Source organism: Vanrija albida (assembly GCF_041260175.1).
Source record: "Vanrija albida strain AlHP1 chromosome Unknown contig_4, whole genome shotgun sequence".
Classification (NCBI taxonomy): Eukaryota; Fungi; Basidiomycota; class Tremellomycetes; order Trichosporonales; family Trichosporonaceae; genus Vanrija; species Vanrija albida.
Window position 1 is genome coordinate 1,577,023 of NW_027191423.1, and position 27,473 is coordinate 1,604,495.

The window sequence follows — 27,473 nt, forward strand, 5'->3', positions numbered from 1 at the left end:
CCGTTCCCCCCAACAACCCCCATCCACCTACACACACCATGTCCGTCCCTACCGAGTTCAAGCTCAACTCTGGCACCACCATCCCCGCCGTCGGCCTCGGCACGTGGAAGTCGGAGCCCGGACAGGTCACCCAGGCGTGAGTTGCAGCCACACCACCCCAGCCTGTTGCTAACCGCCCCCAGCGTCGCGCACGCCATCAAGTCGGGCTACAAGCACGTTGACGGTGCCCTCTGCTACGGTAAGCTTCTATGCACGAGCTAGACGTGTGGGTTGCTGACAGAGGACAGGCAACGAGGCCGAGGTCGGTGCCGGCATCAAGGCGTCGGGTGTCGACCGCAAGGACCTTTTCATCACCTCCAAGCTGTGAGTGGCGACGTGGGGAATATTGGGGAGTGTGGGGGGTGTTGGGGAGTTGTGGAAAGTGTGGGGGAGTGCTAGGGAGACTGGGAGACTGAGGAGACTTGCCAATACTAGGGGGACGCCACTAACCACCCCAGCTGGTGCACCTACCACGACCGCGTCGAGGAGGGCCTCAACCAGACGCTCAAGGACCTCGGCACCGACTACCTCGACCTCTACCTGATCCACTGGCCCGTCCGCACTGTCGAGAACGGCACCAGCAAGCTCTTCCCCGTCAAGGAGGACGGCTCGCGCAACATTGACCGCGAGTGGGACCAGGCCAAGACGTGGGCGCAGATGGAGGCCGTCCTCGCCTCGGGCAAGGTCAAGGCGATTGGCGTGTCCAACTTCTCCGAGCTCTACCTCGAGCGCCTGAGCAAGACGTGGAAGGTCGTCCCCGCCGTCAACCAGGTCGAGCTGCACCCCTACAACCCGCAGCACTCGCTCAAGGCCTACTGCGACTCGAAGGGCATTGTGCTCCAGGCCTACTCGCCCCTCGGCTCCAACGACTCGCCGCTGCACGCCGAGCCCGTGCTCGTCGAGATTGCGCAGAAGCACAACGTCGCCCCCGCCACCGTCCTCATCTCGTACCAGGTCAACCGCGGCGTCGTCGTCCTCCCCAAGTCGGTCACGCCCAAGCGCATCGAGGACAACCTCAAGGTCATCAAGCTCGACGCCGAGGACCTCGCCAAGCTCGACGGCCTCGCCGCCGCCGGCAAGCAGCAGCGCGTCGTCTCGCCTCCCTGGGGCACCGACCTCGGCTTTGTCGACTGGTTCGGCCCGGACAACAAGAACGCCCCGGCCGGAACCGTGCTCGAGTCCAAGGGCGAGACCTTTTAGATAGACTGGGTAGCTGGTGAGCTGGCGCAGCCAGCGTAGCCTTGTAATGCAGCATTGTACATGACCGGGGTGGGTTGGGTGCGGGCGATGGGTTGGGTGTGCGGGCGATGGTTGCTGGTTGTGGCTGTGGTGGTCTGTGCGCATCGTCCTTTGATCAGCCAGTGGTGCCACGGCGGGCGGGCTGGGGGCAACTTCGCACTGCAGCCAGCGTCAGCAGGCCTGACGGCCCCAACGTGGATGCAAAGCAGCGTTCGCAGTCCTATTGAATCATGCACGCATGCGTCGCTCGTCATGGCCATGCATGATGCACGCATGCACCACGCATCGGCTATGCACTCACTCCACGTGCCTCGATCGCTCGAATACCGAGGCCGGTAAAGGCAAATTGCTCCCGCCCTCCGTGTCCGTGCCCAGGGCGACGCCGCCGCTCGCTCGCGGCGCCCAGCATCCGACACCAACACGCCATGTTGCATTGTCTTTCCCGTCGAGCCTGATTCTCATCTACACCGTCGCACCGGCCCGCCGCGCGACTTACCCCCCAAAACTCACCTTGTACACGCGCACAGCGGCCGCACACACCCGTTCCCGCCGTTTAAAGCGGCCCCCAAGCGTAAGTAGCGCACGCGATCGGCCCCGCCGTGGTTATTTACCGAATTAACCCCCGGCTCCGTAGTGATTGTGGCGACCCCTAGCCACACCCCCTCTGCCATGTCGAGAGCGCGCATTGTCAACGGCCGGCTCGCTGCCGGCGCTGATAATGAGCAAGGTGAGCATTGCTCCTGCATGCACTGTGCGGCACTGACGCCTGCTTCCTCCTTGTACTTGCCCCCCACCCCACTCCCCATCGCACCTCACCTCCACCCAGCAGCGATGACACAGACCTGGCACCAGATTGTCGACACGCTCCGCCGGCTCCCGTCGGCGGCGGGGCGCGTCGGCGGCGACGAGGACCGCAAGGCGGCCATCCTCGAGAAGGAGACGCTCGACTTTGCGCTCGAGCGCCTCGAGTTCCTCATCGAGCTGCGCAAGGGCGGCGGCGCGGCGCCTGCCGCAGAGACGCTCACGCCGCGCGTGAGCCCGGCGCCGGGCGACGGGCTCATGACCCCGCCCTCTGGCGGCGGGCTCAAGCGCAAGCGGCGGCTGAGTGCGGGCGTGAGCGCGAGCCCCGCGCCGGCCGCCGCGCCCCAGAGCACGGAGAGCGCGCTCTCGTCCCTCCCTAGCCCTTTGGCCGGCGGGCGGGCCGGCACGCCGCTGAGCTCGCGCGAGCCGAAGCAGCGCCGCGTCGACATTGCCGACCAGCTCCCGCTGCGCCCTGGGCGGCGGATCGCGGCCAAGAGCAAGACGGAGGAGGAGTGGATCCTGGCCATGGTCAAGAAGACGATCGGCGGCGACAAGACGCGGTACGAGGTCCAGGACGCCGACGACGGGACAAAGTGGGTGACGTCGCTGCGGAGCATCATCCCCCTGCCGGACCGCGAGGCGCCGCCGAGCAGCAGCTCGCACCCGTCCAACCTCGAGGACTTTCCCCGCGGCTCAAAGGTGCTCGCGCTGTACCCCGACACGACGTCATTCTACCAGGCGACGGTCGTGTCGGCCCCGCTGCCGGGCACGGGCATGGGCCTCGGCGTGCGCGGCGGCAACGGGCGCGCCGACCCGGGCGCAAAGGCCGGCGTGTACCGCCTGAGCTTTGTCGACGACGGCGACAACGTGCCGGAGGTGGACAGGGATCTCGTCGTTTTGGTAAGTGCTGCTGGGGGAACGCTCTGACGCAAAAGGTGCCCAAGGAGAAGACGTAGGGGGCTGGGGTGGCTGTCTGGCCGTCTGTGTAGGATTTACGGGTTGTAGAGAGTATGGCGCGTATTGCGCGTATTGCGGCGTATTGCATCTATCTTACATCGCGGGGTGGGGTGGGGTTGGGTGGGGTGCGTGGGGCGCGGGTGGGTGGACTGGTGGCGGGTGGCGAGGTACATAGTTGGCTGTCAGTCGACACATCCATCCGCCATGATGGTCCAGCACGTTGCATGCAGTCGCATCGGCTCCGTGTCCTAGTCACCTCGGGAAATCGATGCACAGGGAGCGCGATATGTAGCACCCAAGCCGTGTCGGTCGGCTTGCACACGGCCCACGAAAGGCGCCGACGCCGGCACACTTCGCGCCGCTCAGCCATCGCCCCCCATCCAAGACGCACACCGGCGCACACAATCGGCGCAGACAACCCCCCGCCCAGGAACCTGCAATGTAATGGCATGAACACGGGCTGATGCGCCCAGAATGTCTATGATCGCCAACAGTCGACTACGCCGACGGAATTACCCACAATGCTATATACAACACTAACTTCTGACGTCTCTGCTGACACTACTTGGCCCACACTCTCTCGTACGAGGGGATGGCGCCGCCGACGTGCCACATGGCGTCGGTGATGCCCGTCGAGCGGAGCCAGAGCACGCCGCTCGCGCCGACGGGGTTGCCGTCTCTCATCTGGAGCAGCGCGGGGGGCTTGGCGTCGAGCTTGAATCTGGCGGCGGCGGCGGCGTGAGCGGCTGGCCCCCCAGGACGAAGCACTCACAAGCTCGCGTTGATGACGGCGCCGCTTTCGACGTCGGGCATGCGCCCCATGATGATGCCGGCGAAGACGAGCGCCGCGAGCGTCGTGGCGAGGCTCGGCGCGTGGGCGGGGAATACTCGGGAGGTGGCCACGAGGACGAGGTAGGGGAGGCCGAGGAAGAACGTGAGGACGGCGGGCCAGCGCGCGCGCAGGAGAATCTTTGCCTCGCTGGGGTCAGCGCTGTGGGAGAGGGGGGGACGTACGCGGCGCTGCCGCGCTCGCTGGCGTGCAGCGCGCCGACGAAATACACGTCCGCGGCGAGGAGGACGAACATGACCGCGCCGGGGGGCACGGCGGCGGCGTAGCAGGCGACGGAGGATGCGACGAGGACTGCGGGGTGAGCTCGCGTCTTGTCCAGTTGACGCACCGAAGAGACGCGCCGCACTTGACTTGGTGTTGTACGGGAGCTCCTGGTCTGGTTAGCGCGTTTGCCGTGGCGCTCGCCGCGGCCCACCTCGGCGAGGTCTGAATCTGGACGGGTGGCCATCCCAGCGGCGAGGTGGGCGAGGGCTGCCATGTGTGTTGGAGAGAGAGAGGATGCATCGGGGGGCATGGCGACATGGCGCTCTTGTACCCCAACACACCGCTCGCACCTGTGTGCTTGGGAGCCGCCACCGACCCCGCACCAACCCGCACCCACCCCCACCCCACAGCTTTCGCCGTCTGGCGTTGGTTGCGCCGCCGCCGGCGAGCTCGACGCAAGCGTCGTGCGAGCGCGCGAACGATCCAGCGAGCGAGCCAGCGACCGAACTTCCCCAGTGTTTACCTCGGCCTCTGCCCGCCTCTGCCCCCACTCACCCCTCGGCGTCCTTCCCCCAGTCGCACCATCCCACAGGCTGCCGTACGCGCCTAGCGCTTCCGCACTTTGCATACCACTGATACGTACTCCGTTTCGCCGACACGAGCGCATGCAGCAGCACCCCACCCCCGCCATCCAATCTGTGGGGCTGGGATCACGAGCCTGCACATCGCCGCCAGTTACCACTTGCGTACTGCATGCCTTGATCCCCACGTAAGGCTGGCCATGCCGTGTTTCAGCCTGCTGCCTCTCCCCCGCGCAGCTCCAACCCCGCTCACGTCATGGCTGCAGCGTTCACATGTCATGCATCCATGCACTACTCGCCAAAGTCGGCTACCAGCGCGGCGCCGAGAGCTGCTGCCATCGTGGGCGAGAGCGTGATATCGCCCGTGCCGTCCTCGGCGGCGGCGTCTACTTGCCCTTCGGCCTCGTCGGCCGCACCGTCCGAATCGTCGTCCGAGTCGTAGTCACCCAGGCCGGCGAGACCAGTGATAGCGGCAGGGGCTGCCCCTGCCGCTGTTGCTGCCGCGGCTGGCGGTACCGCGTCGTCTACTTTGGCGCGCTTGCTTCCGCCGTCGTCCGCCTCGGCCTTGCGCTTGGTGCTCTCGAGCAGCGGCATGACGGCCACCTCGCCGCTGGTCACTGCCGCCGCCCACGTGTCGGCGGCGAATACATGCACCACGGGGAATTCGACAAACGCCGTGCCCTTCAGTGCCGTGCTCAGTGCCGCGGCGCCGTCCAGCGGCGGGAAGAATGCGCGCCGGGATTTGCTAGATGCCAGGTCGGACCGCCGCCGGGGGACGTGATACGGCAGCGCGAAGACGACCTCCGTATCGAGCGATTCGGGGAGCAGCGACGCCAGTGTTGCGCCGGTCGGGAGAACCGCGACCCGCGGGTGCGTCGCGTCTGGCGCGAGGCCGCCGTACGCCAACCCGACGGTGAGAAACAGCGCTCGAGTTCTGGCAAGCGTCAGCTTCGCCCAAAACGACCACTTACTTTGGGTTCCAGCTCGACTGGTTCGTCTTGCGCCGCTGCATCCCGTCCGGGAGGAGGTCGACTTCCGCACCGATTTCGCTGACGGCCCAGCGCAGCCCGTCGAGCCGGCCGCGTTTCGCCGGCGCCCTTCCGCCGCCACGCCCGCCCCCTCGTCCGCGCGCCGCACCTCCCCGCGCCGCAGCCACCTCGTCGACGCTCAGCCCCTGCCCCCACTCGGCGACCTGCCGCCGCGTCGACTCGAGCCACGCGTAGTCGCCGTCCCAGGTCCCCTGGGTGTAGGATTTGAGCGGGACGAACGCCGCGGGGTCGCGCACGCCCGAGCAGGCCGCCTCGGCCTTGTGCGCTTTGGAGCATGAGAGTGAGCAGGTGCGTGTCGAGCAGCGCGGGCAGGTGTACCGCGCCTCGGAGGAACATATCGCACAGGCGTTGGATCGTGACGAGGCCGCGGCCGAGCTCTCGGCCTCGGGGGCGGCATCGGCAGCGACGGGGGCTGGAGCGGCCGCCGTAGCTGCGAGAACCGCAGCCCCTGGCTTGGCGGGCAGTCCTAGCGACGTCGGTGATGGCAGCGGCATGGGGATGAGTGATTGTTTTGTCTGACCTGCTCGCAATGACGCTCGACTTGGCAGACTTTCAGTGGCGACTTCAGTCACGTGATCCGGGGACCCCGGGTTGTTCCCCTCGGCCGATCAGATAAAGGACTGCGGCGTCGGATGCCACTGCCAAGTGCTCTGCAACCCATGCATTCTTCCGACCTCTGTCATCAGGGTGCCCGTGGCTTTCTACTGTCTCTGCGCAGCTACTTGGCATGCCAGCCCTACTCGTTGAGCGCGGCGCGGTACAGCTCGAGCGGGATGTGTCCGATCCAGCCCGTGCTGCGGGGGTCAGTCAGCTGCGCCCGCGTCCGTGTCGGCCGTGCACACTCACTTGCCGAAGCCGCCGATGTAGTAGATATCGGTAATGTCGAGGCGCGACCAGAGCGACGAGTGCGCTCCGTCAGGGTCGCCCGGCACCCACCACTTGGCGTCGGGGTGGTACTGCACAAAGCACTCCTCGAGGCGCTTGCGTTCGGCCGCGTCGGGCGCGAGGAACGTGAGGTTCTGGCGTAAGCATGCGACGGCGATCGCAACTCACTCCGGTGAATGACACACGCGGCTGGCCGTACTCGGACACGCTCTTCTTGAGCGGCGTCTGGAGCGTGTACGCAGCCTTGTTGTCCGGGTCGGCGCGAATGTTGCGCGTCATCAGCGAGATGGGGAACGAGATGAATGTGAGCGCGCCATCGGGGTGGCACGGCGCGTCTGGGGGGTCAGGTAGGCCGTGGCGGGGCATACTCACGCGACTCCATCAGCGCGTACGGGTAGCCTTGGGAAGGTTAGTGGCACTCGGGCGATGCGTGCTCGGCGTGCTCACCAGCGTTGGCGCCCGCCGTCTCGGGGAACACGCTGGCCATGGTGCCAGTGCCAATCTCCTTGACGAGCCGTTTGACGCTCTGGACTGTGGCGGTCAGCTGGCGGCAACGGGCGCGCGCTCACCAGCCTCGGGCAGCGTCTCGCGGTGCTGAGGCCCCGGCGCCTCGAGCGGCACCTGCGTGGCGATGGCAGCCGTCGCTGCTAGGATTAGAGTGGGGAGGTACATGATGGGGCTGGGTGCATTGCAGGGCAGCCAGCGGGAGGAGTCGGTATAAGTACCAGGCTGTCCGTCACGTTGCGCAAGTCGCAACAGTGAGATGGTTGCCGAAGCCAAGGCCGCAAGTGCGTCATATCGGCCGACACCAAAGCAAGCCACGGGTGGCGACTTCCACCGTCTTGATTTGCTTCCGTCACCTCAAGTGCCACAGTCTGATGAAATCCCGGAAACGCCGTCCGCTCAGTACATTGACGGAACCAAATCTATTGAAGCGGGATCAAATGTGTCTAACGGCTCGCAGTTTGGTGGGAGTGGGTGGGCCTGGTCGCCTGGCAGCCGCTGGGCACTCTGGCGACAGTTTGGTCAACGAACGAGCCTTTCCACATTCTAACCAGCAAGCAGCAAAAATGGTCAGTACCGACGGCGACAACGACCCCAGCAGCGACAACGACATCCCACGACAGCACGAGCACGTCGAGCACCGAGCGCGAGCGAGAGAGAGGAGAAGGATGCGTGGATGGGAGGCGAGATTGGAGGTTTGGGAGGCGATGTCGCGGCAGACGACTCGACATTGGGGAGACATGTGCTCGATGTGCTCGGCGTGCTCGACGTGCTGGACTGGGATGTCGGACTCGCGGGGACGGACGACGCACGCGCGCGCACAGGCTAACACAGCGTAGGCCGACAACGGACCCGTCACCATCAGGACCTCCAAGTTCATCACGAACCGCCTGCTTAACCGCAAGCAGTTCCTGCTCACGGTCACCCACCCCACGCGCGCCAACCTCTCGCGCGTCGAGCTCGGCGAGCGCCTTGGCCAGCTCTACAAGGCTGACAAGGAGCGCGTCGTCGTCTTCGGCCTCCGCACCAAGTTCGGCGGTGGTGTCACCCAGGGCTTCGGTCTCGTCTACGACGACGAGGAGTCGCAGAAGGCCTTCGAGCCCAAGCACCGCCTCGTCCGCTCCGGCCTTGCCACCAAGGTCGAGAAGGCTTCGCGCAAGCTTCGGTGCGTAGCCGCTTGTTGGTTGTCGTGTGCTTTGGCTGACCAAACCCAGCAAGGAGAGGAAGAACCGCTCGAAGAAGGCACGTCGTCTGCAACGCAACCAGAGTACTCTGCTAACCATAACAGCTCCGCGGTACCGCCAAGAAGTCGTCTGGCGGCGACAAGAAGAAGTAAACCTCTTCCTAACGACGACTGGGTTGTCCTGGCGGACGGTGTATCGCTATACTGGTTCTTCTTTCCCCTGCATCGGGAGATGGATCTCTTCCTCCATTGAGCACGGTGTGGTGGTGAGGGCTGCTGGGCTGGAGCTGGGTCATTGGAGCGTGCGTGCATGTGCATGGGAGCGGGCTCGGCGTGCGTGAGGCAGCGCGGCGGCGACGGCAGCGGCAGTGGCAGCGTCAGGCAGAGCTCGGCGGTGTATAGTGGCGTCTGGATTGGCTCGACTCGCAAGCAGCCAGCAGTCAGCAGCCAGCGGAGAGTCAGTTTGCAGCTTTTTCTGACGCCACGTGGTAAAAGGGGGTGGTCGGTTAAGCTTTAGAGATCGTCGCGTGCTTGTGTGCCTGGTGGCGGACCGGAGCACTGTCGATATTGGCGTCACGCCTTCGACCTCGACGCGGCGACCAGCCGGCCGGCCATTCATGCCATGCCTCGGGGCCGTGACCGAACCAGCGTCGTGTCATGAGTGGCCAGTAATCTCAGACACGCGCAGCTCCGACAGGACATGTCCGGGGCGTCAAGGCGTTTCCAACGCGGCGAGGCGTGATCGCGCGCCACTGCCGAAGAGGCCGACGGGGCGGGGGGAAGTGGCAGCAGCACGTTCCCCAGCACTCGTGGTCACCACACCCCCCATTCAGAGTCGCGAGGACCGCGCTGCATGCACACTCCTGTCTGTGCAGCGGAGCCCAGCCCGGTCGGCCCGAGTGCGCTGCGACGCTGACCGCCGGCGATGGGATGCGATGCGGCACAGCGGTCAAGCGCCAGACTGAGCGCCGCATCGGCGATGGCCGTGCCACCACCACACGTCCGAATGGCGTCATGTTACACCACGACCGCTTGCCGTATTATCAAGCACTGGACGCATCGCGCAATCGCCGCGCGCCGGCGGTGTGTATTTGGCCAGTGCTGCGTGCGGCGTGCTGTATGCAGGCAGGCTCGGGACGCTTATAAGGAGAATGGAATGCATGCGAGTGTCCCCCACACACACCACAATGCCCGTCGAGTTCATCTCCGCCACGTTCGCCAACGCGTCGACCGAGCTCGCGCCTCTGCCGGCCGGCAGCCCGGTCGATGTCGACTTCCTCGTGCGCTACGCGCGCGTGCTCGACGACTACGGCTACAACTACACGCTGATCCCCTACCACTCTGGCGGGTTTGACCCGTTCACCCTCGGCGCGACCGTGCTCGCAGTCACCAAGAACATCAAGATCATCATCGCGCTCCGGCCCAACACCATCTTCCCGACCGTCGCCGCGCGTAAGCTCAGCACCCTGTCCCAGCTGGGCGCGGGCCGCGTCGTCGTGCACTTCATCGCGGGGGGCAACGACGCCGAGCAGGCGCGCGAGGGCGACTACCTCTCCAAGACTGAGCGCTACGGCCGCCTCGAGGACTATATCAAGATCCTCCGCCGGGCGTGGAGCAGCTCGGAGCCGTTTGACTGGGACACGAAGTACTACAAGTTCCAGGGCTTTGCCAACGGCGTGCTCCCGGTCAACAAGCACATCGATGTCAGCGTCGGCGGCAGCTCGGACGACGCGTACAGGATCGGCGGCGCCCTCGGCGACATCTTCGGCCTCTGGGGCGAGCCCCTCAAGGAGACCAAGGAGCAGATCGACAGGATCTACGCCGCGGCCAAGGCCGCGGGAAGGCCCGACGGCGACCGCCCCAGGATCTGGGTCACCTTCCGCCCCATCGTGGCCGAGACGGACGACCTCGCGTGGGAGAAGGCCCACAGGACGCTCGACCTCCTCAGCAAGGGGCGCAACGCGTCCGCCGGCGGCTGGCCCCGCGCTAGCGTCGCCGACCCCCAGAACGTCGGCTCGCAGCGCCTCCTCGAGATCGCCAAGCGCGGCGACGTGCAGGACCGCGCGCTGTGGTACCCCACTGTCACTGCCACGAACGCGCAGGGCGCCTCGACCGCCCTCGTCGGCTCGTACCAGACTGTCATTGACAGCCTGCTCGACTATGCCGAGCTCGGCGCAGAGCTCATCTCCATCCGTGGCTACTCCAACTTTGACGACGCCGTCGACTACGGCCGCTACATCCTCCCCGGCGTGCGCGCGGCCCTCGCCGAGAAGGCCGCGACCAACGGCTCGAATGGCGAGACCAACGGCGACGCCAGCAAGAAGCGCAAGGTGGAGGCCTAAAAGGGGCTTTAACATAGGCTCATCATAGACTTTGGGTTTAGAGGGTTGTGAGCGATGCAGTCATTAAGAGGATTACGGTGGTGTGGCCGAGGCGAAGAGGTTACATTAGCCGCTGGGCGTGTTTACAATACTGCGTGTACAACGGCTTAGGCAATCCAGCCCTGTTGCCTTCCCCATTCTACAAACTCCTCGGCCGACGTAAACTCCTGTACCTTGCGGACGGTTCTCGAGGGCTTGCCGCGCAGTGCGAGTGCCGCACCGAGGGCGGTCTCGACTGCCACAAGCATGTGCCACGCCGCCTCGGACCGGGCGCGAATCACTTCCTTCTCAGCCAGCACGCCCTTCAGGGGCGCAGACGACTTTGACCGCTTCACCTCGCGTGGCTTGCGCAGTGTTGGCGTGGACCGTAGTAGGCGTCGGGCGAGGTAGTGCAGCCAGAGGACATTGGTAATAGGGTGGAAGGCCGTCCATGGGTCGGGCGCAGAGTCGTCGACCACCTCGATCCTATCGCGCATCGCCCGGTACACGTCCCACTGATCACCGACACCCTCGTACACCTCATCGGGGAGGGGTGTGCTCGTCGATCCATGGCCAGGCACATCAAGTCGGGATAGGCCAAAATCAATGATTGTCGCACGCACAGCTGTGGCGCTGGTGTCGAGGTAGTTTGTAATGGGCTGTGGTGGAGTGGAGGTCGGCACGGCAGATACCAGGATCTGGCCCTCGTGCAGGTCTCGATGCTGTTGGTGTTAGCTGTCGTAGACCTCGGTTCCGGGACAGCTGACCTCGAAGCTTGTCCACGCCTCCGCGCGTCCCAACGCATCCGCCACCTGCCAGAACGCAGACGCGGCCTGGACCCAGCCCCTCGAAGCCTCAAACTTGTAGCCTTCGAGATCCTGGCCCCCGTTGGTAAGGGCGACAAGAGCGTATTGTTGGGACTCGCCAAACACGTCTGGGCGGATGCTCTTCCACTCGTTCTCCTCGTCAAACTCGTCCCAAGCTTGGAGGAGAAGCTTGGGGTAATGTCCCTCAACGAGGAATGCTCTGTATCCGTCAGCAGAACGCCCGACTTCTGGTACCCACCCCAGGAAGTTACCGAATCCACCGCCAGGGACAGTACTCATCCTCCTTGTGGTCTCAATCTCGCGAACAACGTCGGCAGCCTCGGAGCAGTCGGGGAGCTCCACCGCACTCGAGACCAGCTTGTCACCCAATAGAGGGATGATTTTGATGACAATGGCCTCATCGTCGGCCGAAGATGCAACGGTGAACACTTCAGAGTAAGATGCCTCCCCAATCTTGCGGACAATAGGAGCCGAAGTACGCCCTCCTGGTAGCACGCCACCAAAGGCTTCCGTGGCGAGGACGTCACCAAACGGCAGCAGAGTCGTAGTAGAGCAGCTTGACAACAATGTCTCGATCGCAGAAGGCTTGGGTGGTGCAACCGCCTTCGTTCTTTTCGGCTTCTTGGTGTCCCTGATTGTGACTCGCTCCAAGTGCTCCGTGACTTCGTCGACTGTCGTAACCGTGACAGTCCGCTGCCTTGAAGGTGTGGCGAGTCCGACATCACGTAAGGGGGCAAGTCGCCGAGGTGTCGGAATGACCACTTCAACAGTCGACCGACGTGGCGTGGGCACCGGCGAGCGGGGTATCACGACCTTGCGTGCTCGGGGCACGGCCTGTTTCTTGACCAGATAGCGGTCTGGCGTTGAAGGAGCACAGGCCTCCTTCCCCTTGGCCAACTTCTTTGTCGGCTGTTTGCGTGGAGTGTTGGCAAAGTCCTTGAGTGAGGATAACGGTTTCGCGGACGGCACAGCGTCTTGGGACATCTTGGCCCGGAGAGGAGGTCTCTTGGGCGCTAGTGGGGAGGTCGGCTCTGCAAGCGTGGGCGATGGTTGGGAGCGTTCGGGGGAATAGTCATTGTGGATGTTGATGATGCGCTGGAATGATGAGCAGGATGCACGGGTCGTCGCCACCTACCGACTGCTTCCGGCCATATGTGGTGACCTGCTCATTGTTAGTCGTGTGGAGGGCGGAGCTGACGGGCGTTACATCACCTTCTTGGTCTGGAAAGAAATCAGGCGCGTCAGCGAGATTGCCAAACGTCGTCCCCCGAGCTCGTACCTTCAATCCCAGGAGCGACATGGCTGCCGAGGACTTGAATGCGTGTCTCTGACGTGGATTCCGGCTTGGGCAAGGCGAAGTGAGATGGACAAGAGGCAACAAGAGGTCGAGAGTGAGGTCAATGTTTGTGCCCCACGTGGCTGGGTGATGACGAAATTGCTCCCGTCTCGGACGTCTCAACCCACCAAACCCTCTGTGAGCGCCTTGTTTACTCGCCTTCCCGACTGCTGCTCCATCCTCATCCTCGTCCTTTATGCTTGTCAACTAACACCCCAAGCGCCATATATAGAGTTTCCGTACGTAGAACTGACAGAATCGTGTGAATCCCCCTCGAAACAACCCCACATCACTCTCCTTGTTGGCCAAGTTGCCACCCGCAAACATGTCGGCAACGACCTGGCCCACCTTCCAGGACTTCACGTTCGACTTATCCGACCGTCTCCGCCAGGCTGCGCAGAGATCCCTCGCCGAGCTCGAGGCCAGCATCAACTGCGATGGGCACGACTGGCTGGAAGACTATATCGACAACATTGAGGCCCAGGGCAGGAAGTGAGTGCTGTGTTTGGTGATGGAGCGAGATGGGGCTAACACGCAACCAAGGGCCCCAATTGCCGACCTGATCAAAACCCCTTCCCGCACTCAGACGGCAAAGAAGACGCGCGCCGTTCTCACTGCAAGCAAGAACCGCGTAGAGCAGATCCGCCTGTTCAATGAGCGCGCGGCACTCAGCCCTCTGGCGAGCAACTCGCCAAACGTGAGTCCAAGTTGAACGTGTTAGGGCGGGACTTAACTGTCTTTCAGGTTCGCCAGCCATTCTCCCCACTATCCACCCATCGACTCAACACCATCCCTGCCTCTCCTACACCTGCTTCCCCGCTCAAGGGCAAGGTTCTCCCTCTGACCAAGGCCAAGAAGGAGAAAGTGGTGAAGGAGAAGGTCGTCAAGCCTCCCAAGGCGAAGAAGGGCAAGAAGCAGAACCCTGATGAGGCAACATCATCCAAGGAGAATGCGATGGAGGTTGAGCCTACCGCAAGCTCCTCGACCAAGTCCACTGGTATCCGTGGTGTGGCTCCCCAAGCCCCCGCCGTCACTGTTGAGGCTCCCCCTACCAAAGCTGCCAAGGTCAAGGTCACCCGCAAGCCGACCCCGCCGAAGGCCAAGGAGCCGACTCCTGAGCCTCAACCAGAGCAGGAGGAGTTGGAGGAGGACGTCATGGAAGTCGACCCTGTCGCTGTCGTCGAAGCCCCCGTTGTCGTGGGCGCCGAACCTGCCGAGGAGCCTATCGATGTCGACGAGGATGAACAGGAGCCCATTGACGTTGACGAGCCAGAGCAGGAACCGGTTGCTCCTGTGGAGGCTGTTGACGTCGAGGCGGAGGTCGAGGAGGAGATCGAGGAAGAGGCCGAGGAGGAGGTCGAAGAGGAAGTCGAGGAGGACGCCGACTTCCAGCCAGTTGCTGTGGCAGCGCACGAGCCCATCGCGCCTGTCGCTGCGGAGCCAGCACCCTCGACCTCCCCCATCAAGGCCGTTTCGCCTGTCAAGACTGTCATCAACGAGACATCTCCTTTCAAGGTTGCTCCGGCTGAGACTGCTTCCGTCAAGCACAGCTCGCCCGAGAAGGCCAGCTCCCCCATCAAGGAAGCCGTTGCTGCGGCACCAGCCGTTCCCGTCCGCCAAGTCCGCTCTTCCTGGCTCAGCTCAGCCCTCGGCACGCGGACTGTCCCTGTCTCTGGACTCGGCGCCGATCGCAAGTCTCATGCTTCAGGATCGCAGCCCCGAGGCAGCATCCAATACGAGTCGCTTCGCAAGAGTGTGGCTGCCGCGGGCACCTTAAAGCGCAAGTCTGAGGATGGCCCTGACGCCGACGAGCTTGAAGTTCAAGACAAGGCAAAGGAGAAGCGTGCCGACAAGGTTGCGAGGTTTGACTCGACTGCTCAGCCAACGTCACCGGTGCGTCCTGCTGCACTCCAGGCGGCTCGCACTCCGGCATCGGCTCCTCAGCCAAAGAGCAACGTCCTGGGAGACGCCCCTACCTCTGTTCCCTCCGCCACCTCGGCCCCTCACGATGGTCGCCACCGCCCCGACACCTACAAGGTCGCACGTGCTCTCGATGAGATGCGTGAGCGAGCAGCGGCTGCGGCCGCCAAGCAGAAGGCCGCCGCGGCAGCTGCAGCTGCCACAACGACGGCCACTACCAGCAAGCCGGGCGAGGCTGCGCGGGCAGTGCCAACTGCCACGAGCACTGGAACTGGGTTCCTTCGCGGACTCGGTAACCTCGGAGCTGGATTCCTCGGGCTTGGTTCTTCCGAGGCCGACGAGGCGAGGCTTCGTCGTGAGGAGGAGGACCGCCGTGCTCAGGAGGAGGCCGAGGCCGAACTTGCACGTATCATGCGTGACATGGCTGAGGAGGACAAGAAGGCTGCGGCTGAGGCCGCCGCTGCCATTGCTCTCAGTGCCACCTCAAGCAAGCCAATGACAGAAGTCCGGAAGGAGGCCATCACGGTCGCCAAGACCAACAAGCCTACCATTCTTTCAGACGACGAGGAGGACGCTGCCAACGAGTCCATCTCTCTGCCCGAGCTTCCCCAGCCAGACATTGGCGACGACTTTGACGCTATCCCCCTTGATGACGGCGTGACATCAGCACTTGGCGCTGCTGGCATCGACATTGACATCGACTTCCCCGACTCGACGACACCGCCGAACAGCCCTCCTCGTCGCGCTGTCCCTGTGTCTGGCATTCCCCGCTCGCCGGCACCTGCCGCTACGCTCCAGAAGCCCAAGGGCAAGCAGGCTCTCAAGGTGCCGGAAGTCGTTCTTTCGCCTCCCAGGGCGAAGACCCCCGCTGTCCCCCGCGCAATTCGCACCAAGCCGTCCAAGGCCTCGGTCTCGAGGCCAGGTACCGCGGCGTCGACGTACGAGGACGCGGATGACGAAAATGACGACGAGCTGCCCACGACCATGAAGAAGACCCCAGGGATGCACCGCTCACGCCTGCTGTCCAACGCCAGTGCCGCCGGCAGCACTCTTGGCGTGTCCACCAAGTCGTCTGCTTCCACGCTTCTCAGTCAGGCCGACCGCATGGCCGCCAAGGCGTTAGGCATCAAGCCTACGCCTGGCAACGTGAAGAGCATCCAGGCCGCCGCTGCTGCAAAGAAGAAGGTACAAGATCAATTCCTGCCTCAAGCTCAAGCTGACAAGGACAAGGAGCAGGAACAAACCGACCGCAAGGCTGAGCTCCGTGAGAAGATTGAGCAGCGCCGCCTCGAAGAGAAGCACCGCAAGGAGGCTGAGGAGAAGGCGAAGCTGGAGGAGGAGCGCAAGCAGCGTCTCGCTGAGGAGGAGGACAAGCGCCGCCGTCGGGCCGAGGCCGACCAGCGTCGCAAGGAGCGCGAGGAGAAGATGGAGCGGCTTGCCAAGGAGAAGGCTGCGCGTGAGGAGAGAGAGGCTGCCACTGCTCGTGCCAAGGTGAGTCGGTTTTTGGATATCCGCTGTGGCACTGCTGACAGACCTGCAGCAGGCAGAGGAGGAGGCTGCGCGCAAGCGCAAGATGGCCCCGCTCATCCACAAGAACCTTGGTAGCAGCTCTGTCAAGAGACCCACCGCTCCCGCTGCGGCCCCGCCCAAGAAGGAGCTCGCTTCGTCCAAGTCGATCTCGAACCTGCATGCCCAGTCCAAGATGGGTCCTACCTCGTTCCGTACCAACGACGAGCCAACACGCGCGCCCACAATCTCACTTGTTGTTCCTCCCGCGCCTGCCGCTGCTCAGGCCGAGCGTCGCCCTCTCGGTCCTCCTGCCCGCACCTCGACTGCCCAAGGACCCCATGGCACTCACGCTGCCCATGCCGGCCCTAGTAACGCGACTGTGCTTCAGCAGTCCCGTGCTGCTCTCCAGGCCCAACTCGACCAGAAGGCCATTGACATGGAGTCTGAACAGATCGAGCTGCCCGACATCGCCTCGGAGTACTCCGACTCGGATGACTCGGAGAAGGAGGACGACTTCAAGCGTCCCGGCTGGGCTGGTACGCCTGAGCTTCGCAACGCTCTCAAGGCGCAGGCGAGCATCAACCCCGATGATCTGTTTGGCCCTATCCGTCCCCTCAACATGGAGGAGCTGTTCAACGCGAGGCAGGGCAAGTTCCGTGCGCGTACGAGTTCGGCCAACTGGAGCGGAGCGGACCGCCTCACCGAGCAGGAGGAGCGCGAGTATGCTCGGCGCATGGGTTTCAGACCCATCAATGCGCCTCGCGAGTCGCGCCCCAGCGGCTCCAACCGCTAACTGAGTGCTTGTTTGAGTGTACCTGTGTTCCCAGGAGTAATGATGCATTGTATCCAACTGGCCACACATGCGGCCGTTTGCCCTACATAGTGATTGTTTGCTGATGAGACAAGAGTCGATATTGTTACAATGGGGCAGCCTTGCGGGCGACGTCGCGGGCGTGGAAGACGAGGAGGAGGCCCTCGTAGACTGTCCAGGCGATGGCGCTGCTTGCGGCCTTGCGCGAGATGCGCAATGATGATCCAGAGAAGAAGCCCTTGAGGCCAGAGTCCTAGAAGAGTCAGCCGGTGCCCAACTTTTGCTCAGACTCACCCTGTAGATGTGGGAGACTGCAGTGCCGATGCTGGGGTTCTGGGCTGGCGCGACCTGCATGCGGGTCTTGACGCAGTCTGCCGGGGAGGTGATGACGGTCGCAAGGACCGAGGCGGTGACAGCCGAACCCGAGTGGAGCGCGGCGTTGGGGATGCCGAGCTCTGGGCGGAGAGCGAGCGCGCGTCCTAGGCGTCAGTCAGCTTTGCCGCGTCCCATACGCACCAGCCAGCTCCTTGCACTTCTCGTAGAAGACGACGTAGATGCCCGCGTACGGGGCGTCGCGCACCGCCGTCGCCGTGAAGCCCTGGAAGAGGCCGCGCACGCCCGCCTTGGACACAATGTCGCGGAAGGCGCCCGTGACGCTCCGGTACTCCTTGTACGCGTTGCTCTGTTTGTCAGCTCGCCGCAGCAGCACCAGACGCACCTCGAACCGCGCCTTGATAATCGTCACGGGGTTGAGCACGAACCCGACCGAGGTGCGCGCGACGGCGCCGGCCACGAGGTTGCCCGTCGCCGACAGCTTGGACAGCGCCGAGCGCTTCTTGCCGTCCGTGCTCTCGACGACCGTCTTGAAGAAGGGTATGCGGCCGAGCTCGTACCGGATCGAGCTGAGCATGTAGAAGTAGATGGCGACTCCCGGGACGTTTCTGGCGTCAGCTCGGCGTCGGGCGCCGGACTCACCGCACGACAGTCGGCACCGTGCCGCGCCAGAGGCCGCGCACGCCGTCTTCAGAGAGCACCTGGCGCACGACGGGCGTCAACCGATGGCTGGTGTCAGCTTGTCCAAGCACATGGCTTACCTCTTCCGCCCCACATCGTACCCCTGCTGCAGGCGGGTCTTGAGGAGGTCGAGCGGCTGGAGGCAGACTGCGCTGGTGAGGCCCGAGATTGCGCCCGAGAGGAGGTGGTGCTGCGCCTTGATGTCGGCCTTTGTGCGCACCGTTCCCATTGTGTAGGGCGCGGGTTGAGCCGGCGCTGGGTGGGGAGATGGGAGATGGGAAGAGTGGGCGGGGTGGTGCGGGCGAAGAAGTCTGCCGAGAAGAGACAGAGTTTGCCGGTGGTCGTCATCTCTCCGGCCCGGCGGTCATTTTCCGCGGCGCCAGCCGACGACTCGATCTTGGACATTACATCACTGGCCAGCCGGCATGAGCTTTGAGGTGTGTTTCCGCGGTGACTGGCGAGCTCACGCATAGGACAAGAGCGCGAATACCGTGCAGTCGCTTCTGGCGCTGCTGCGGTCGACGCAGGACGAGGAGGAGGGCGGCAGTTCGGGCGGTGCTCGTCCGCCAGCTGCTGCGGCGCCGGCGGCGTCGTCGCGGCCATCACAATACCACCAGCACTGGGCGCCGCCGGCGTCTTCGAGCAACAACAACGTCCCGTCCTCAAAGGCCATCAGCGACCTGCTGGCGCAGCTCAAGCCCGACTCGGCACCCGCCCCAGCATCCGCGTTCGACGGCCCACGGCACGGCCTCATCGACCCGTTCGGCCCAGTCGCGAGGGAGCCAGCAGACAAGGGGAAGCGCAAGGCGTCGGACGCGGCCGACGACGACAAGGCCGAGTGGAGCTTCACGCGCTGCCTGCCCGTGCTGACCGAGCTGCTGCGGGACGACGAGTTCGTCAAGGAGGTCAAGAAGGTGGGGGCTGGCCTCGGCGGCGCTGACGGCAGATGAAAGCCGACCAGGACGCGCTCGAGCGCCGGCTGTGGGCGCGCATGGAGAAGGTCAAGGCCGAGCACGCGAAGAAGGGCGCCGCAGAGCGGGAAGTGTACGTCGGGCGCTGGGGCAAGCTGACGGCAGGGCAAAGATCACGCGCCGGCCAGTGCCCGCCGAGAAGCTGGCGGTGAGTTGGGCCCTGGGGCAAGCTGACGAAAGCAATGGCAGAAAGACCTCAAGCGCACGCTCGACGACTTCTTCACGACGCAGGTGCTCCCCGCGACCGACGGGCTCGCGGTCCGCCAGCGCGACAGGCTGGTCGAGCTCGGCGTCCCCGGCCTGGGCTCGGCGGCGGCCCACACGGCGCCGGGTACGGGCGAGGGGAGCGCGGCGCGCCCGATCAAGGTTGGGAGTGGGGTCAGCGCGGCAGAGCGCGAGCGGCGCGCCCGCGAGAAGGAGCGCATCGTGCGCATCATGGCCGTGCTGGACGGCGCTGTGGCCGAGCACTAGGGCGACGGTGGCGACTGTAGCTATAACCCAATGCATTGTACAACATGTCTGGCGGGCTGGGTACCAGCCAGATGGGGGAGAGGAGAGGGTATCGTCTAGTTCTGGCGGGTCAGCTTCCAGCAGAGTTGAACACCCACCTCACGCCACTGCCATCCGCACTTGACGCATTTGCTGGCTGTCAGCTCGCTCCCCCACGCAACCTACTAGAACGTCGTCATGGGCTCGTCGGCAGACCGGATCTGCAGCTGGCGGAAGTAGGCGCGGTGCGACTCGCACTTTGGGCAGTCGGCTGGGCGAGTCAGCGCCGTCTCGACGCGTAGCGAGCAACCCACCCTCGGTCTGGTCGACATTCTTCCACGCGTCCTCGCCGCCCATGACATCGTCGACCTGCTTGCGCGCGAGGTGGGTACGCATCGAGATCTGCTGCGTGATGACCCACTGGTACGGGCATGTTGGGCACACCCTGTGGGCGTCAGCGGGCGGGGAGGGGAGAAGAGCAGGCAGCAGCACCCCACGCACCAGCACTTCTCTGGCGACTCCTCGCCGTCGCCGATCGTGAGGTTGTTGGCGCAGTACGGGCAGAAGAGCATGGCTGCGTGGTGGATGGGTCGACGTCAGAATTTTGCAAAGCGTCACAACAAGGTGGAGGCGGGCGTGTTTCAGCCCAGCGAAGCCAGCCTCCACCGCCAGCGTCCACCTCGACTCCGCGGCCGGCGGTACCTCGCAACCGCCCATCACACCATGTCCACGCCCATCACGCTCAAGCCGGCCAAGCCGGCGCCAGCGACGCCCAAGCCGGCACCCACGCGCGCAGCCCTCAGCCCATGGGACTTTGAGTACATCCCCGCAAAGGACGGGCGGGACGCCAACCTGCTCATCATGTTCCACGGGCTGGGGGACACCAAGGCCGCGTTTGCCGGGCTCGGGCGGCAGCTGAGCCTGCCGAGCACGGCCGTGCTGTCTTTGCAGGCGCCTAATCCGTACGCCTCATCCCCACGCCGCAGCTGACGGCCCAGCGTGCCCCTGATGGACACGCCCAGCTGGAGCTGGTACAACACCTTCGACCCCATGTTCAACCCGCTCCCGAACCCCGACCCGAGCAAGACGCTGCCGGCGCTCCGGGCGCTCCTCGCCCAGCTCGTCGCGCTCGGCTGGAGGCTCCCCCAGATCCACTTGTTCGGCTGGGCGCAGGGCGGGACGATGGCGCTCGAGCTCGCGCTCAGCGTCGGGAGGGAGAGCGTCGACGTGCAGCTCGAGAGCGGGGAGAGCGTCTCGGGGAAACGGCTGGGGTCGGTGGTTTCCGTGTGTGCCGGCCTCGAGAGCTTTCCCTCCGGCGAGGGCAAGGCCGCGACGCCGGCGCTGTGGTTCACGCGGGCCGACGCGCGCTCGGTGGTTGGCCAGCGCGCGGAAGCAGCGCTGAGGAAGGGCTTTGCGCACCTAGAGGTCGTGCGTGGTGACTCGGCACGGGGACAGGACATGCCGAGGAGTACCGCCGAGTGGACGGGCATCATGCGCTTCTGGGGCCAGGTGCTCGCCCGCGGGGACGAGAGCTGGAAGGGAGACGGCGAGGTATACGAGGTGGTCAAGAGCTAGACGGTAGGGGCATAGACCTGCATGCAATGTATGTAATGACTATGGCGGGCCTGTTGAAGGTGCCGCGCAGGCAAAGCAGGGGCAGTTGGTGTTTGAGGGCATTAGATGCGAATAGGGCCAGCAGCATCAGTGTCCTTGATCGACCCGCGGCGGTAGAGGCTGTAGTGTCAGTTGTATCCCGTACATACACAACAACTCACTCCCTGTGCTGGGCCCTTGAGTGGGTGTTCTGGGGCCTTAGGTGGGTACGGGCGCCCTTTGGAGAAGACAGCGGAGGGAGAGACGGGCCCCAGGCAGGCATCGATGAAGTGCTACCGTACTTGTAGCTGCAAGCGTGGCTGTTGGTGGTGCCCTTGAGCGGACCGCGGGACGTCTTCGGCGCCACGGCATTGGGGTTGGACGGCGCAAGAGCCCTACGAGAGCTGTTCCCATTGGCGCTGGACTGGCGGGTGCGCCCAGGGACAAGAGCCGGAGTCGGCCCATTCTCAAGCGAGTGCAGGTTGATGGGCGAACCAGAAAGGCTGACGTGAACGGCCACCTCACGCTGGCGGGGAGGACGAGGAGGCGGCATGCGAGCATGGGGACGCTCGTTGGCCTCGAAAGCAGCCGCAGCCTTGAGGTTCTCCTCATTCTGCTTTCTGATGTCAGGCTGGGCACGCTGGTCCGGCGAGAAGGTGATGAAGGATGGCGTTTCGCGGTGGTACGTTGGGAAGGTAGCAGCCGACGCCGACTTGGGCTGGGCAACAAGATCCGCGACACCGCGATCAAGCAGCGCCTCTGGCTCATCAGAGTGGCGGCGGCGGGACCAACCAAGCCTCTGGCGGCGTTCAGTCGAGTTGACCCGAGCGCGGCTCACAGAGTGTGGGACTTGGAGAGTGCTGGGCTGAGCTCCCGGAGCGCGAAGTGTGTCGCCGGGTTCTGTGGCCGCCTTGTTGTACGGAAGCTGCTCACGAGCGAACTCGGCGATGAGCGGCGAGATCTCAACGTCAAAGTCCTCCTGGAAGCCACCGTAGCTCGACGTAGTTGCCGTGGTCGCCGAAATCGCACTCCCAGTCGACCCCTTCTTGTTCTGGAAGCGAGTGACGGGCGGAGGAATCAGGCCACTGTAAGGGCCAGATGTGACTCGAGCCTCCATGGACGAGGTCCTGCGATGACGAACAGCACCGCCGGTAGGCGGCTCGTCAAGAGGCTTGAAGTTCATCTGAGACTTTGCAATGAAGGCAAAGAGCTCGGCTGGGGTCTTAGGGAACTCGATACCTCATCCGTCAGCGAAAGATCTGGGGTACAGTCACTTACTCTCATTCGCCTCCCTCCACTCTTCATTGTCCGCCCACTGAGCTTCGTTGGTTCGAATCTCGTCTTCAGCTTCTCGCTGGACGTCAATAAGAGCCCGTCTCGCCATTGTCACTTTGATGTCCTCCCCGTCCCATTGGCTCTCGTCACTGGTAAAGTGGTGCTGAGGGCTGGTAGGACGAAGTGTCGCCAGAGAGGGAATTGTCGCAAGAGAGGCGACCTCGCGGAGGGGCCTGAGGCTGCTGAGGACCGACGTCTGCTGGTAGTCCAAAACTAACTCCGGAGGGTTGGAAGGGTTTGAACGGAAGGAGTGGATGGACATGCTGTCCGCCTCCGAGGTAGACGTAGACGAGCACCCGAGGCTGGGCGTGCTGTCCCTTACCCGGCGAGGGTTCAAAGCCGTGCTAGCCGTAGTGGACGTGTGATGGTGAGCGCCCAAGCGACGAGGCTTTGGCGGGCGACTGTATGTCCCGGAGAGCATCAGTCTACCCTCATTGTTGGTAGAGCTGTGAAGAGCTCTCTATCAGCTACAGCTTGGAAGCGGATGACTCACTTGGAGTACCCTCGCCAATACCAGCATACACCTTCACTTTGCTCGGGGTAGAGTTGCGAATGTTGTCGAAGGTGTCATTGACGCCCTCGACGTCGTCAGATCCGGTACTCGCATCAGAAAGAGGGCGAGCCTTGAGCGAGAACGCCTTCAACGACTGGGGCTCAATAGTGCTGCCGAAGACCTCGGTTTCAGATGCAGCCGAGCTTTGGCTCGAGTCGGTCGAAATGATCGATAAGCGATTGATCTCAATGTCGTGCTGAGCGCGGCGACGCTGTTCGTCCATACTCTCTGATGGCGATCCTGAAATGGCGGCGAGCTGGACCCCTTCCTCCCGCTGGAACATCCGCTCGCCCAGCCCGGGGCGGCCAATGCGTGAGAGGGAATCTCCCGAAGACATGTTACGCCGATGGGCTGCCCAGTCCGAGCGGCCGCGGGCGGTCGATGACTGATGTGGACGAGGGCGGGCAGAGCCTGTGTGACCCAACGAGGCATCGCCCTCGAGGACAGGTGAGGCCAGCGAACTTGACGAGAGGCGGCGTTGGCGCGAAGTAGAGTCGAAGCCCAATGAAGACTTTGGCATGAACTCATCAGGGAGAGCTGGCACGGGCGGGATCCCATTGTTGGAGCCAAAGTGCTTCTCAAAGTGGTTGGTGTACTCCCTGTTCTGGCCGGGAATAGGAGCGCCGAGGCTTGACATCGAAGCGAAACTGACCGCTGCTGAACCAGCAGGCCTGTGTTGCGTCTTCTGCTGACGGGTGACCTGGGGGAGAGGGGGGAGCGCGGGGAGCTCGAATCGCGGAGGTGGGCAGAGGAGGCCACTCGTCTGTGTCTGAACCTCACGAGTAGCGGCCTTGGGCTGAGCGAAAGACATTTGGAACTCGGTGCGCCCCTTGAATGGCACTGGTGAGGCACGGACGCGCAGAGTCGGTGACGGAAGTGGTGGGAGGGGAGGGAGTGGACCAAGCATCCCACTGGTGAGTTGACGTTGCGCATCCCCCAGTCTCTGGGGAGTGGTTTGGCGCTGGCCGGCCAGGTACGGGGCTGGTGGTGGGGCGAGGTACTTGGGCGAGGTCCACATCTTGAAATCGGCTGAAGGAGACGACGTCTTGGACTTGTGCTCCGCCTCCATGAAGCTTGCGCGATCGTTGCCGCCGCTGAGCTCGGCTGCACTCGTCGTGAAGTCAAACGAGGAAAGCGAGCCTCTTGTCACGTCGTCGGAGCCGTAGGGCGATAGGAGCTCGCTCAGCGACGCAGAGGTCTGGATTGGGTGGCCGAGATCCATGCTCCTGAGGCGGGGAGGCTCAATGGATACTCGCCTGGTGGGAGAGCTGTAGTCTTGCTGGCCTTCCTCCGTGGCCGCCTCACTCGGGGTGCCAAACGTGAAGTGGCTAGGTCGAGGAGGCATTGGAGGTACTGGCGAGTCAGACACCCCATACACGTCTCCGGATGGATTGCGAGGGACGTCAAGGTCAAGGCCAAACTGGTCGGAATAGGCGGTGGTGTTGGGGATGTCCTTGGTGGGGGTGAACTGCATGACCTCGCCAGAAGTGCCAGAGCCAGTGGAGCAGGCGGAGACACGCGACCGAGGCTGTGCAGAGATGTCGAGGTACATGGCCTTTGAGCGGGACGATGAAGCCATTGGGCTGACGACTGGAGATGGTGGTGCGAAGATGTTGCGCTGCCCAAGCTTGACCATGCTTGTAGGAGTCGAAGAGTCGCCCTTCCTGACAGGCGTCAAGAGGTGCTCCTCCATCGCGGACTTGTGAGCCAACGAAGGAGTGGCGACCGGCGTTGCCACCGTAGGTCGTGACGGTGAGCCCTTGGCAAGCAGAAGGAAAGCAGATTTCACCTTGCGAAGCTGCGAGGGACTGGTGATTGTCTGAGACGCGTGGCGAAGTGACTGAACCGAGGCGCGGGTGCCCTTCGTCACTGGCATACCGGCCGGGGATGGGGGCATGTTCGACATAAAGTCGAAAAGTTCATCGGTTGCCGAAACCACCTCTTCAAGTGTGCTGCCTGCTGATTGTTTGTCAGTATGTATCGAGTTTATCAACGACTCGAAACTCACCATCGGTATGCGCGTGGGACCTGTCAGCGCAGAAAGCCGAATCACCAAATCGACTGATGGCCTCCTTGGCCTCTGAAACAGACTGGAGGCGGAGAGGTGTGGAGGGCTGCGGTCCTCTCTTCTTTGGCGACGACGTCGGTGACACGCGCATCTTGTCAATACTTTTGCGAAGGGCAAGGTTAAAGAGGTCGGTAAGGCTTTTGCGCTTGGGGAGCGACTTCGTGCTCGAGGCTTCGGCTGGGCGGGCGGCCGGGTGCTCGAGGGCAGGTGGCCCCCACAGTGAGCCTTTGCCTCCCAAGTCTGACTGGCTGGTCGCAAAGGGAGAGTCATCTTCGACAATCGGCATTGGCTTCAACTTGATAGAGGCAGACCTGATGGAAGGCGAGCGAGCGCGAGGACGAATTGGGATGCCCGTCGATGTAATGTCGACGGAGGGGTGGGTGATGTGCAGGGTGGGGACTGGTGGGGCGCTTGTGGGTCGAGAGGCTGATCCACTCTGCTGGACGGCAGTTCTCTCAACAGTAGACAGAGGAGGGCAAACTGGACCATGCTGTCAGCGTCGTCATTCGACAAGGGGGGTGAACGTACTGGACGCCTCTGGGTAGGCCACACTCGCGACGCCGCCCTTGTGCTTCGGCTTTCTGCCCTTGAAGAAGCCCCAGACGGTAGAACGCGTCTTGTCCTTCTTCAGAGTCTTGGTAAGCTTCTTTTCAGCCTGCGAAGGGGTAGTCGGGCGAGAACTGAATGCGGGAGGAGGGGCATGGGGCATACCCCCAACGTTGGACGAGAAGCCGAATGTGGCAGAGCGTGGCGCCACACTTGCGGCAGGCACGGCCAGGCTGGTGACCGGAGCGGAAGTCAAAAGCGGAGCGGATACGCGACGGTCCTCGCGCGACGATGTTGCCATGCCTTCGGGAGGTGCATAGAAGAACGAGCTACGAAGTGGTCAGAATTACCTCTGCAACCGGGGGCTAGGGGCGTACCTGTCGGCGACCCAAGAGTCTTCAAAGTCATCTTTGACAGTTTTGACGGAGGGGGCGTGACGTTCAGCCTCAATCTCCTTTGCCGAGGGGGCACGATCGATCGGGGGAAATGCGACAACGGCTGCACCATGACCCGGTCGCCCAAATGGATCGGGACCACAGCTCGGACGCTGCTTGTTTTCAGGGACGATGAGCGTGTTGCCAGAGGGTTGGCGGCGCGCCCAGGCTGATCGGGCCGAGCGTGCATCCGAAGCGACTGGGGGCTTGGAAGAGGGTAAGGGTTGAGTTGGACCCGTAGTCGTCTGCTTGGTCTTGACTGTGCCCCAGTTGAAGAGGTTGCCGAGCCCCTTGCGCGTCTTTGGCTGCTTGGGCGCCGCAGACGAAGGGACGGGGTTGTTGAGAGTGGGGGTGGGCGAGTGGGACGAGGCGCGCGAGGGGGCGCGCACCGGGGCTGAGTTGTTGGCTCGCGAGCCGACGCCACTAGGTGGGAAGAGCGACGAAGGCATCTTGCGGATAGACTCCTTGATCCTTCTCTTGCCGCTAGGTGCCGGGCTGGGCGCACTAGCAGGAGGCTTGAGGAGCTGGGCCGAGTTGGAAGTCTTGTTCTTGTTGGTCATGATTAGGTCGTAAAGGGTGCGTGATACAGAGTCGTGAGGTCGTTAATGGAAACAGGTCGTATCAAGAGTCGTAGGGTCGTTACAGCAGAGTGGGGCTTATGCCAGGCGAGGCAAGACAGTTGGTCTTTCCTGGCCGCGGGCGAGAAGCCAGTCGTGGCTCTCGTCAAGTCGTAAAGGGGGAAGTGTCCGAGTCAAGATTCGCTTGACTTGTGCGTGGGTGGTGGACCGGGGAGCGGTACGAGCCCTCAAGTTGAGTGATTCTCTGGGCTTGTCAGCCACCGTTCGGCTAGTATGTCACTCAACTCACCGTCTAAAGGAATGAGGAGTCGTGGCTGTGGTCCTTGGGAGGGCCGAGTTGGGCGTGAAGGTCGTTCAACGTGATAATGGGAAGGGGAGGAGGGGCATCGCAAAGTGTTTGGCAATGACGAGGAGGTGATGTTGGGCGACGGTGTTTGGGGAGGAGGGTTGGGAGGGGTGGTGTTGTGCGTGAGGTGTTCGTTGGCGGGGTCGTCGCTGTGGAGGTGAGGAGGTAGCTATGGAATCGTGGGTGTGGGCGTGTGGCGGTCGTGAGTGAGAGAATGAGAGAAAGAAAGAAGTGGGTAGGAGATGAGAGTTAAAAGGGCAAGAGTGGGTGGGGGGTGGGGGGTGGGTTGAGTGATTGCGCTTCTGCTGGCTGGCTTCTGGTCCGTGTTTGCAAAGACAGGCGCGAACAGGTTGGGTGCGGGACGCGAGGGGCAACAGGGAAAGGCGCATGGAGGGGGGCGCACAAGTCGTCTCGTGGTCGAGACTTTGTGCGCGTGTGCGCGTGTGCGTCACGTTGTCGTCTTTGGCGGCCCGTGCACCCATCGTGCGCGC

At 63.6% G+C, this 27,473-nt stretch overlaps 14 protein-coding genes across 14 annotated transcripts; 7 read left to right on the plus strand and 7 right to left on the minus strand.

Moving 5' to 3' along the window:
• Positions 1-38: 38 nt before the first annotated feature.
• On the plus strand, positions 39-1,239 carry Q8F55_005329 (uncharacterized protein; the record flags this gene model as incomplete). Its single annotated transcript, XM_069353819.1, has 4 exons — positions 39-136; positions 183-238; positions 288-363; positions 498-1,239. 4 exons carry the CDS (start codon positions 39-41, stop codon positions 1,237-1,239), a joined length of 972 nt encoding a protein of 323 aa, XP_069208461.1.
• An 870-nt stretch (positions 1,240-2,109) lies between these two features.
• On the plus strand, positions 2,110-3,035 carry Q8F55_005330 (uncharacterized protein; the record flags this gene model as incomplete). Its single annotated transcript, XM_069353820.1, has 2 exons — positions 2,110-2,979; positions 3,015-3,035. 2 exons carry the CDS (start codon positions 2,110-2,112, stop codon positions 3,033-3,035), a joined length of 891 nt encoding a protein of 296 aa, XP_069208462.1.
• Positions 3,036-3,597: 562 nt separating this feature from the next.
• Q8F55_005331 (uncharacterized protein) lies at positions 3,598-4,364 on the minus strand (the record flags this gene model as incomplete). The annotated part of the gene is made up of 5 exons (XM_069353821.1): positions 3,598-3,757; positions 3,809-4,015; positions 4,051-4,177; positions 4,215-4,257; positions 4,302-4,364. The coding sequence occupies 5 exons, from the start codon at positions 4,362-4,364 to the stop codon at positions 3,598-3,600; spliced, it is 600 nt and encodes a 199-aa protein (XP_069208463.1).
• A 598-nt stretch (positions 4,365-4,962) lies between these two features.
• BCD1 (Box C/D snoRNA accumulation) lies at positions 4,963-6,214 on the minus strand (the record flags this gene model as incomplete). The annotated part of the gene is made up of 2 exons (XM_069353822.1): positions 4,963-5,605; positions 5,643-6,214. The coding sequence occupies 2 exons, from the start codon at positions 6,212-6,214 to the stop codon at positions 4,963-4,965; spliced, it is 1,215 nt and encodes a 404-aa protein (XP_069208464.1).
• A 242-nt stretch (positions 6,215-6,456) lies between these two features.
• Positions 6,457-7,277, minus strand: Q8F55_005333 (uncharacterized protein; the record flags this gene model as incomplete). The annotated part of the gene is made up of 6 exons (XM_069353823.1): positions 6,457-6,514; positions 6,567-6,739; positions 6,774-6,940; positions 6,978-7,004; positions 7,053-7,136; positions 7,175-7,277. 6 exons carry the CDS (start codon positions 7,275-7,277, stop codon positions 6,457-6,459), a joined length of 612 nt encoding a protein of 203 aa, XP_069208465.1.
• Positions 7,278-7,675: 398 nt separating this feature from the next.
• Positions 7,676-8,445, plus strand: Q8F55_005334 (40S ribosomal protein eS24; the record flags this gene model as incomplete). The annotated part of the gene is made up of 4 exons (XM_069353824.1): positions 7,676-7,678; positions 7,949-8,274; positions 8,324-8,351; positions 8,398-8,445. 4 exons carry the CDS (start codon positions 7,676-7,678, stop codon positions 8,443-8,445), a joined length of 405 nt encoding a protein of 134 aa, XP_069208466.1.
• A 1,034-nt stretch (positions 8,446-9,479) lies between these two features.
• Positions 9,480-10,634, plus strand: Q8F55_005335 (uncharacterized protein; the record flags this gene model as incomplete). Its single annotated transcript, XM_069353825.1, has 1 exon — positions 9,480-10,634. The coding sequence occupies one exon, from the start codon at positions 9,480-9,482 to the stop codon at positions 10,632-10,634; it is 1,155 nt and encodes a 384-aa protein (XP_069208467.1).
• Positions 10,635-10,780: 146 nt separating this feature from the next.
• Q8F55_005336 (uncharacterized protein) lies at positions 10,781-12,779 on the minus strand (the record flags this gene model as incomplete). The annotated part of the gene is made up of 5 exons (XM_069353826.1): positions 10,781-11,374; positions 11,420-11,678; positions 11,718-12,574; positions 12,615-12,641; positions 12,759-12,779. The coding sequence occupies 5 exons, from the start codon at positions 12,777-12,779 to the stop codon at positions 10,781-10,783; spliced, it is 1,758 nt and encodes a 585-aa protein (XP_069208468.1).
• A 361-nt stretch (positions 12,780-13,140) lies between these two features.
• On the plus strand, positions 13,141-17,037 carry Q8F55_005337 (uncharacterized protein; the record flags this gene model as incomplete). The annotated part of the gene is made up of 4 exons (XM_069353827.1): positions 13,141-13,307; positions 13,359-13,512; positions 13,560-16,226; positions 16,276-17,037. The coding sequence occupies 4 exons, from the start codon at positions 13,141-13,143 to the stop codon at positions 17,035-17,037; spliced, it is 3,750 nt and encodes a 1,249-aa protein (XP_069208469.1).
• Positions 17,038-17,161: 124 nt separating this feature from the next.
• Q8F55_005338 (uncharacterized protein) lies at positions 17,162-18,298 on the minus strand (the record flags this gene model as incomplete). The annotated part of the gene is made up of 5 exons (XM_069353828.1): positions 17,162-17,308; positions 17,350-17,534; positions 17,572-17,996; positions 18,031-18,117; positions 18,150-18,298. 5 exons carry the CDS (start codon positions 18,296-18,298, stop codon positions 17,162-17,164), a joined length of 993 nt encoding a protein of 330 aa, XP_069208470.1.
• A 196-nt stretch (positions 18,299-18,494) lies between these two features.
• On the plus strand, positions 18,495-19,511 carry Q8F55_005339 (uncharacterized protein; the record flags this gene model as incomplete). Its single annotated transcript, XM_069353829.1, has 5 exons — positions 18,495-18,506; positions 18,543-18,983; positions 19,016-19,113; positions 19,146-19,188; positions 19,221-19,511. The coding sequence occupies 5 exons, from the start codon at positions 18,495-18,497 to the stop codon at positions 19,509-19,511; spliced, it is 885 nt and encodes a 294-aa protein (XP_069208471.1).
• Positions 19,512-19,714: 203 nt separating this feature from the next.
• Positions 19,715-20,101, minus strand: RPC11 (RNA polymerase III C11 subunit; the record flags this gene model as incomplete). Its single annotated transcript, XM_069353830.1, has 3 exons — positions 19,715-19,800; positions 19,844-19,974; positions 20,031-20,101. The coding sequence occupies 3 exons, from the start codon at positions 20,099-20,101 to the stop codon at positions 19,715-19,717; spliced, it is 288 nt and encodes a 95-aa protein (XP_069208472.1).
• Positions 20,102-20,252: 151 nt separating this feature from the next.
• Q8F55_005341 (uncharacterized protein) lies at positions 20,253-21,104 on the plus strand (the record flags this gene model as incomplete). The annotated part of the gene is made up of 2 exons (XM_069353831.1): positions 20,253-20,491; positions 20,528-21,104. 2 exons carry the CDS (start codon positions 20,253-20,255, stop codon positions 21,102-21,104), a joined length of 816 nt encoding a protein of 271 aa, XP_069208473.1.
• Positions 21,105-21,205: 101 nt separating this feature from the next.
• Positions 21,206-26,618, minus strand: Q8F55_005342 (uncharacterized protein; the record flags this gene model as incomplete). Its single annotated transcript, XM_069353832.1, has 7 exons — positions 21,206-21,263; positions 21,305-22,361; positions 22,401-22,670; positions 22,951-24,969; positions 25,019-25,255; positions 25,607-25,953; positions 26,002-26,618. 7 exons carry the CDS (start codon positions 26,616-26,618, stop codon positions 21,206-21,208), a joined length of 4,605 nt encoding a protein of 1,534 aa, XP_069208474.1.
• Positions 26,619-27,473: the final 855 nt, after the last annotated feature.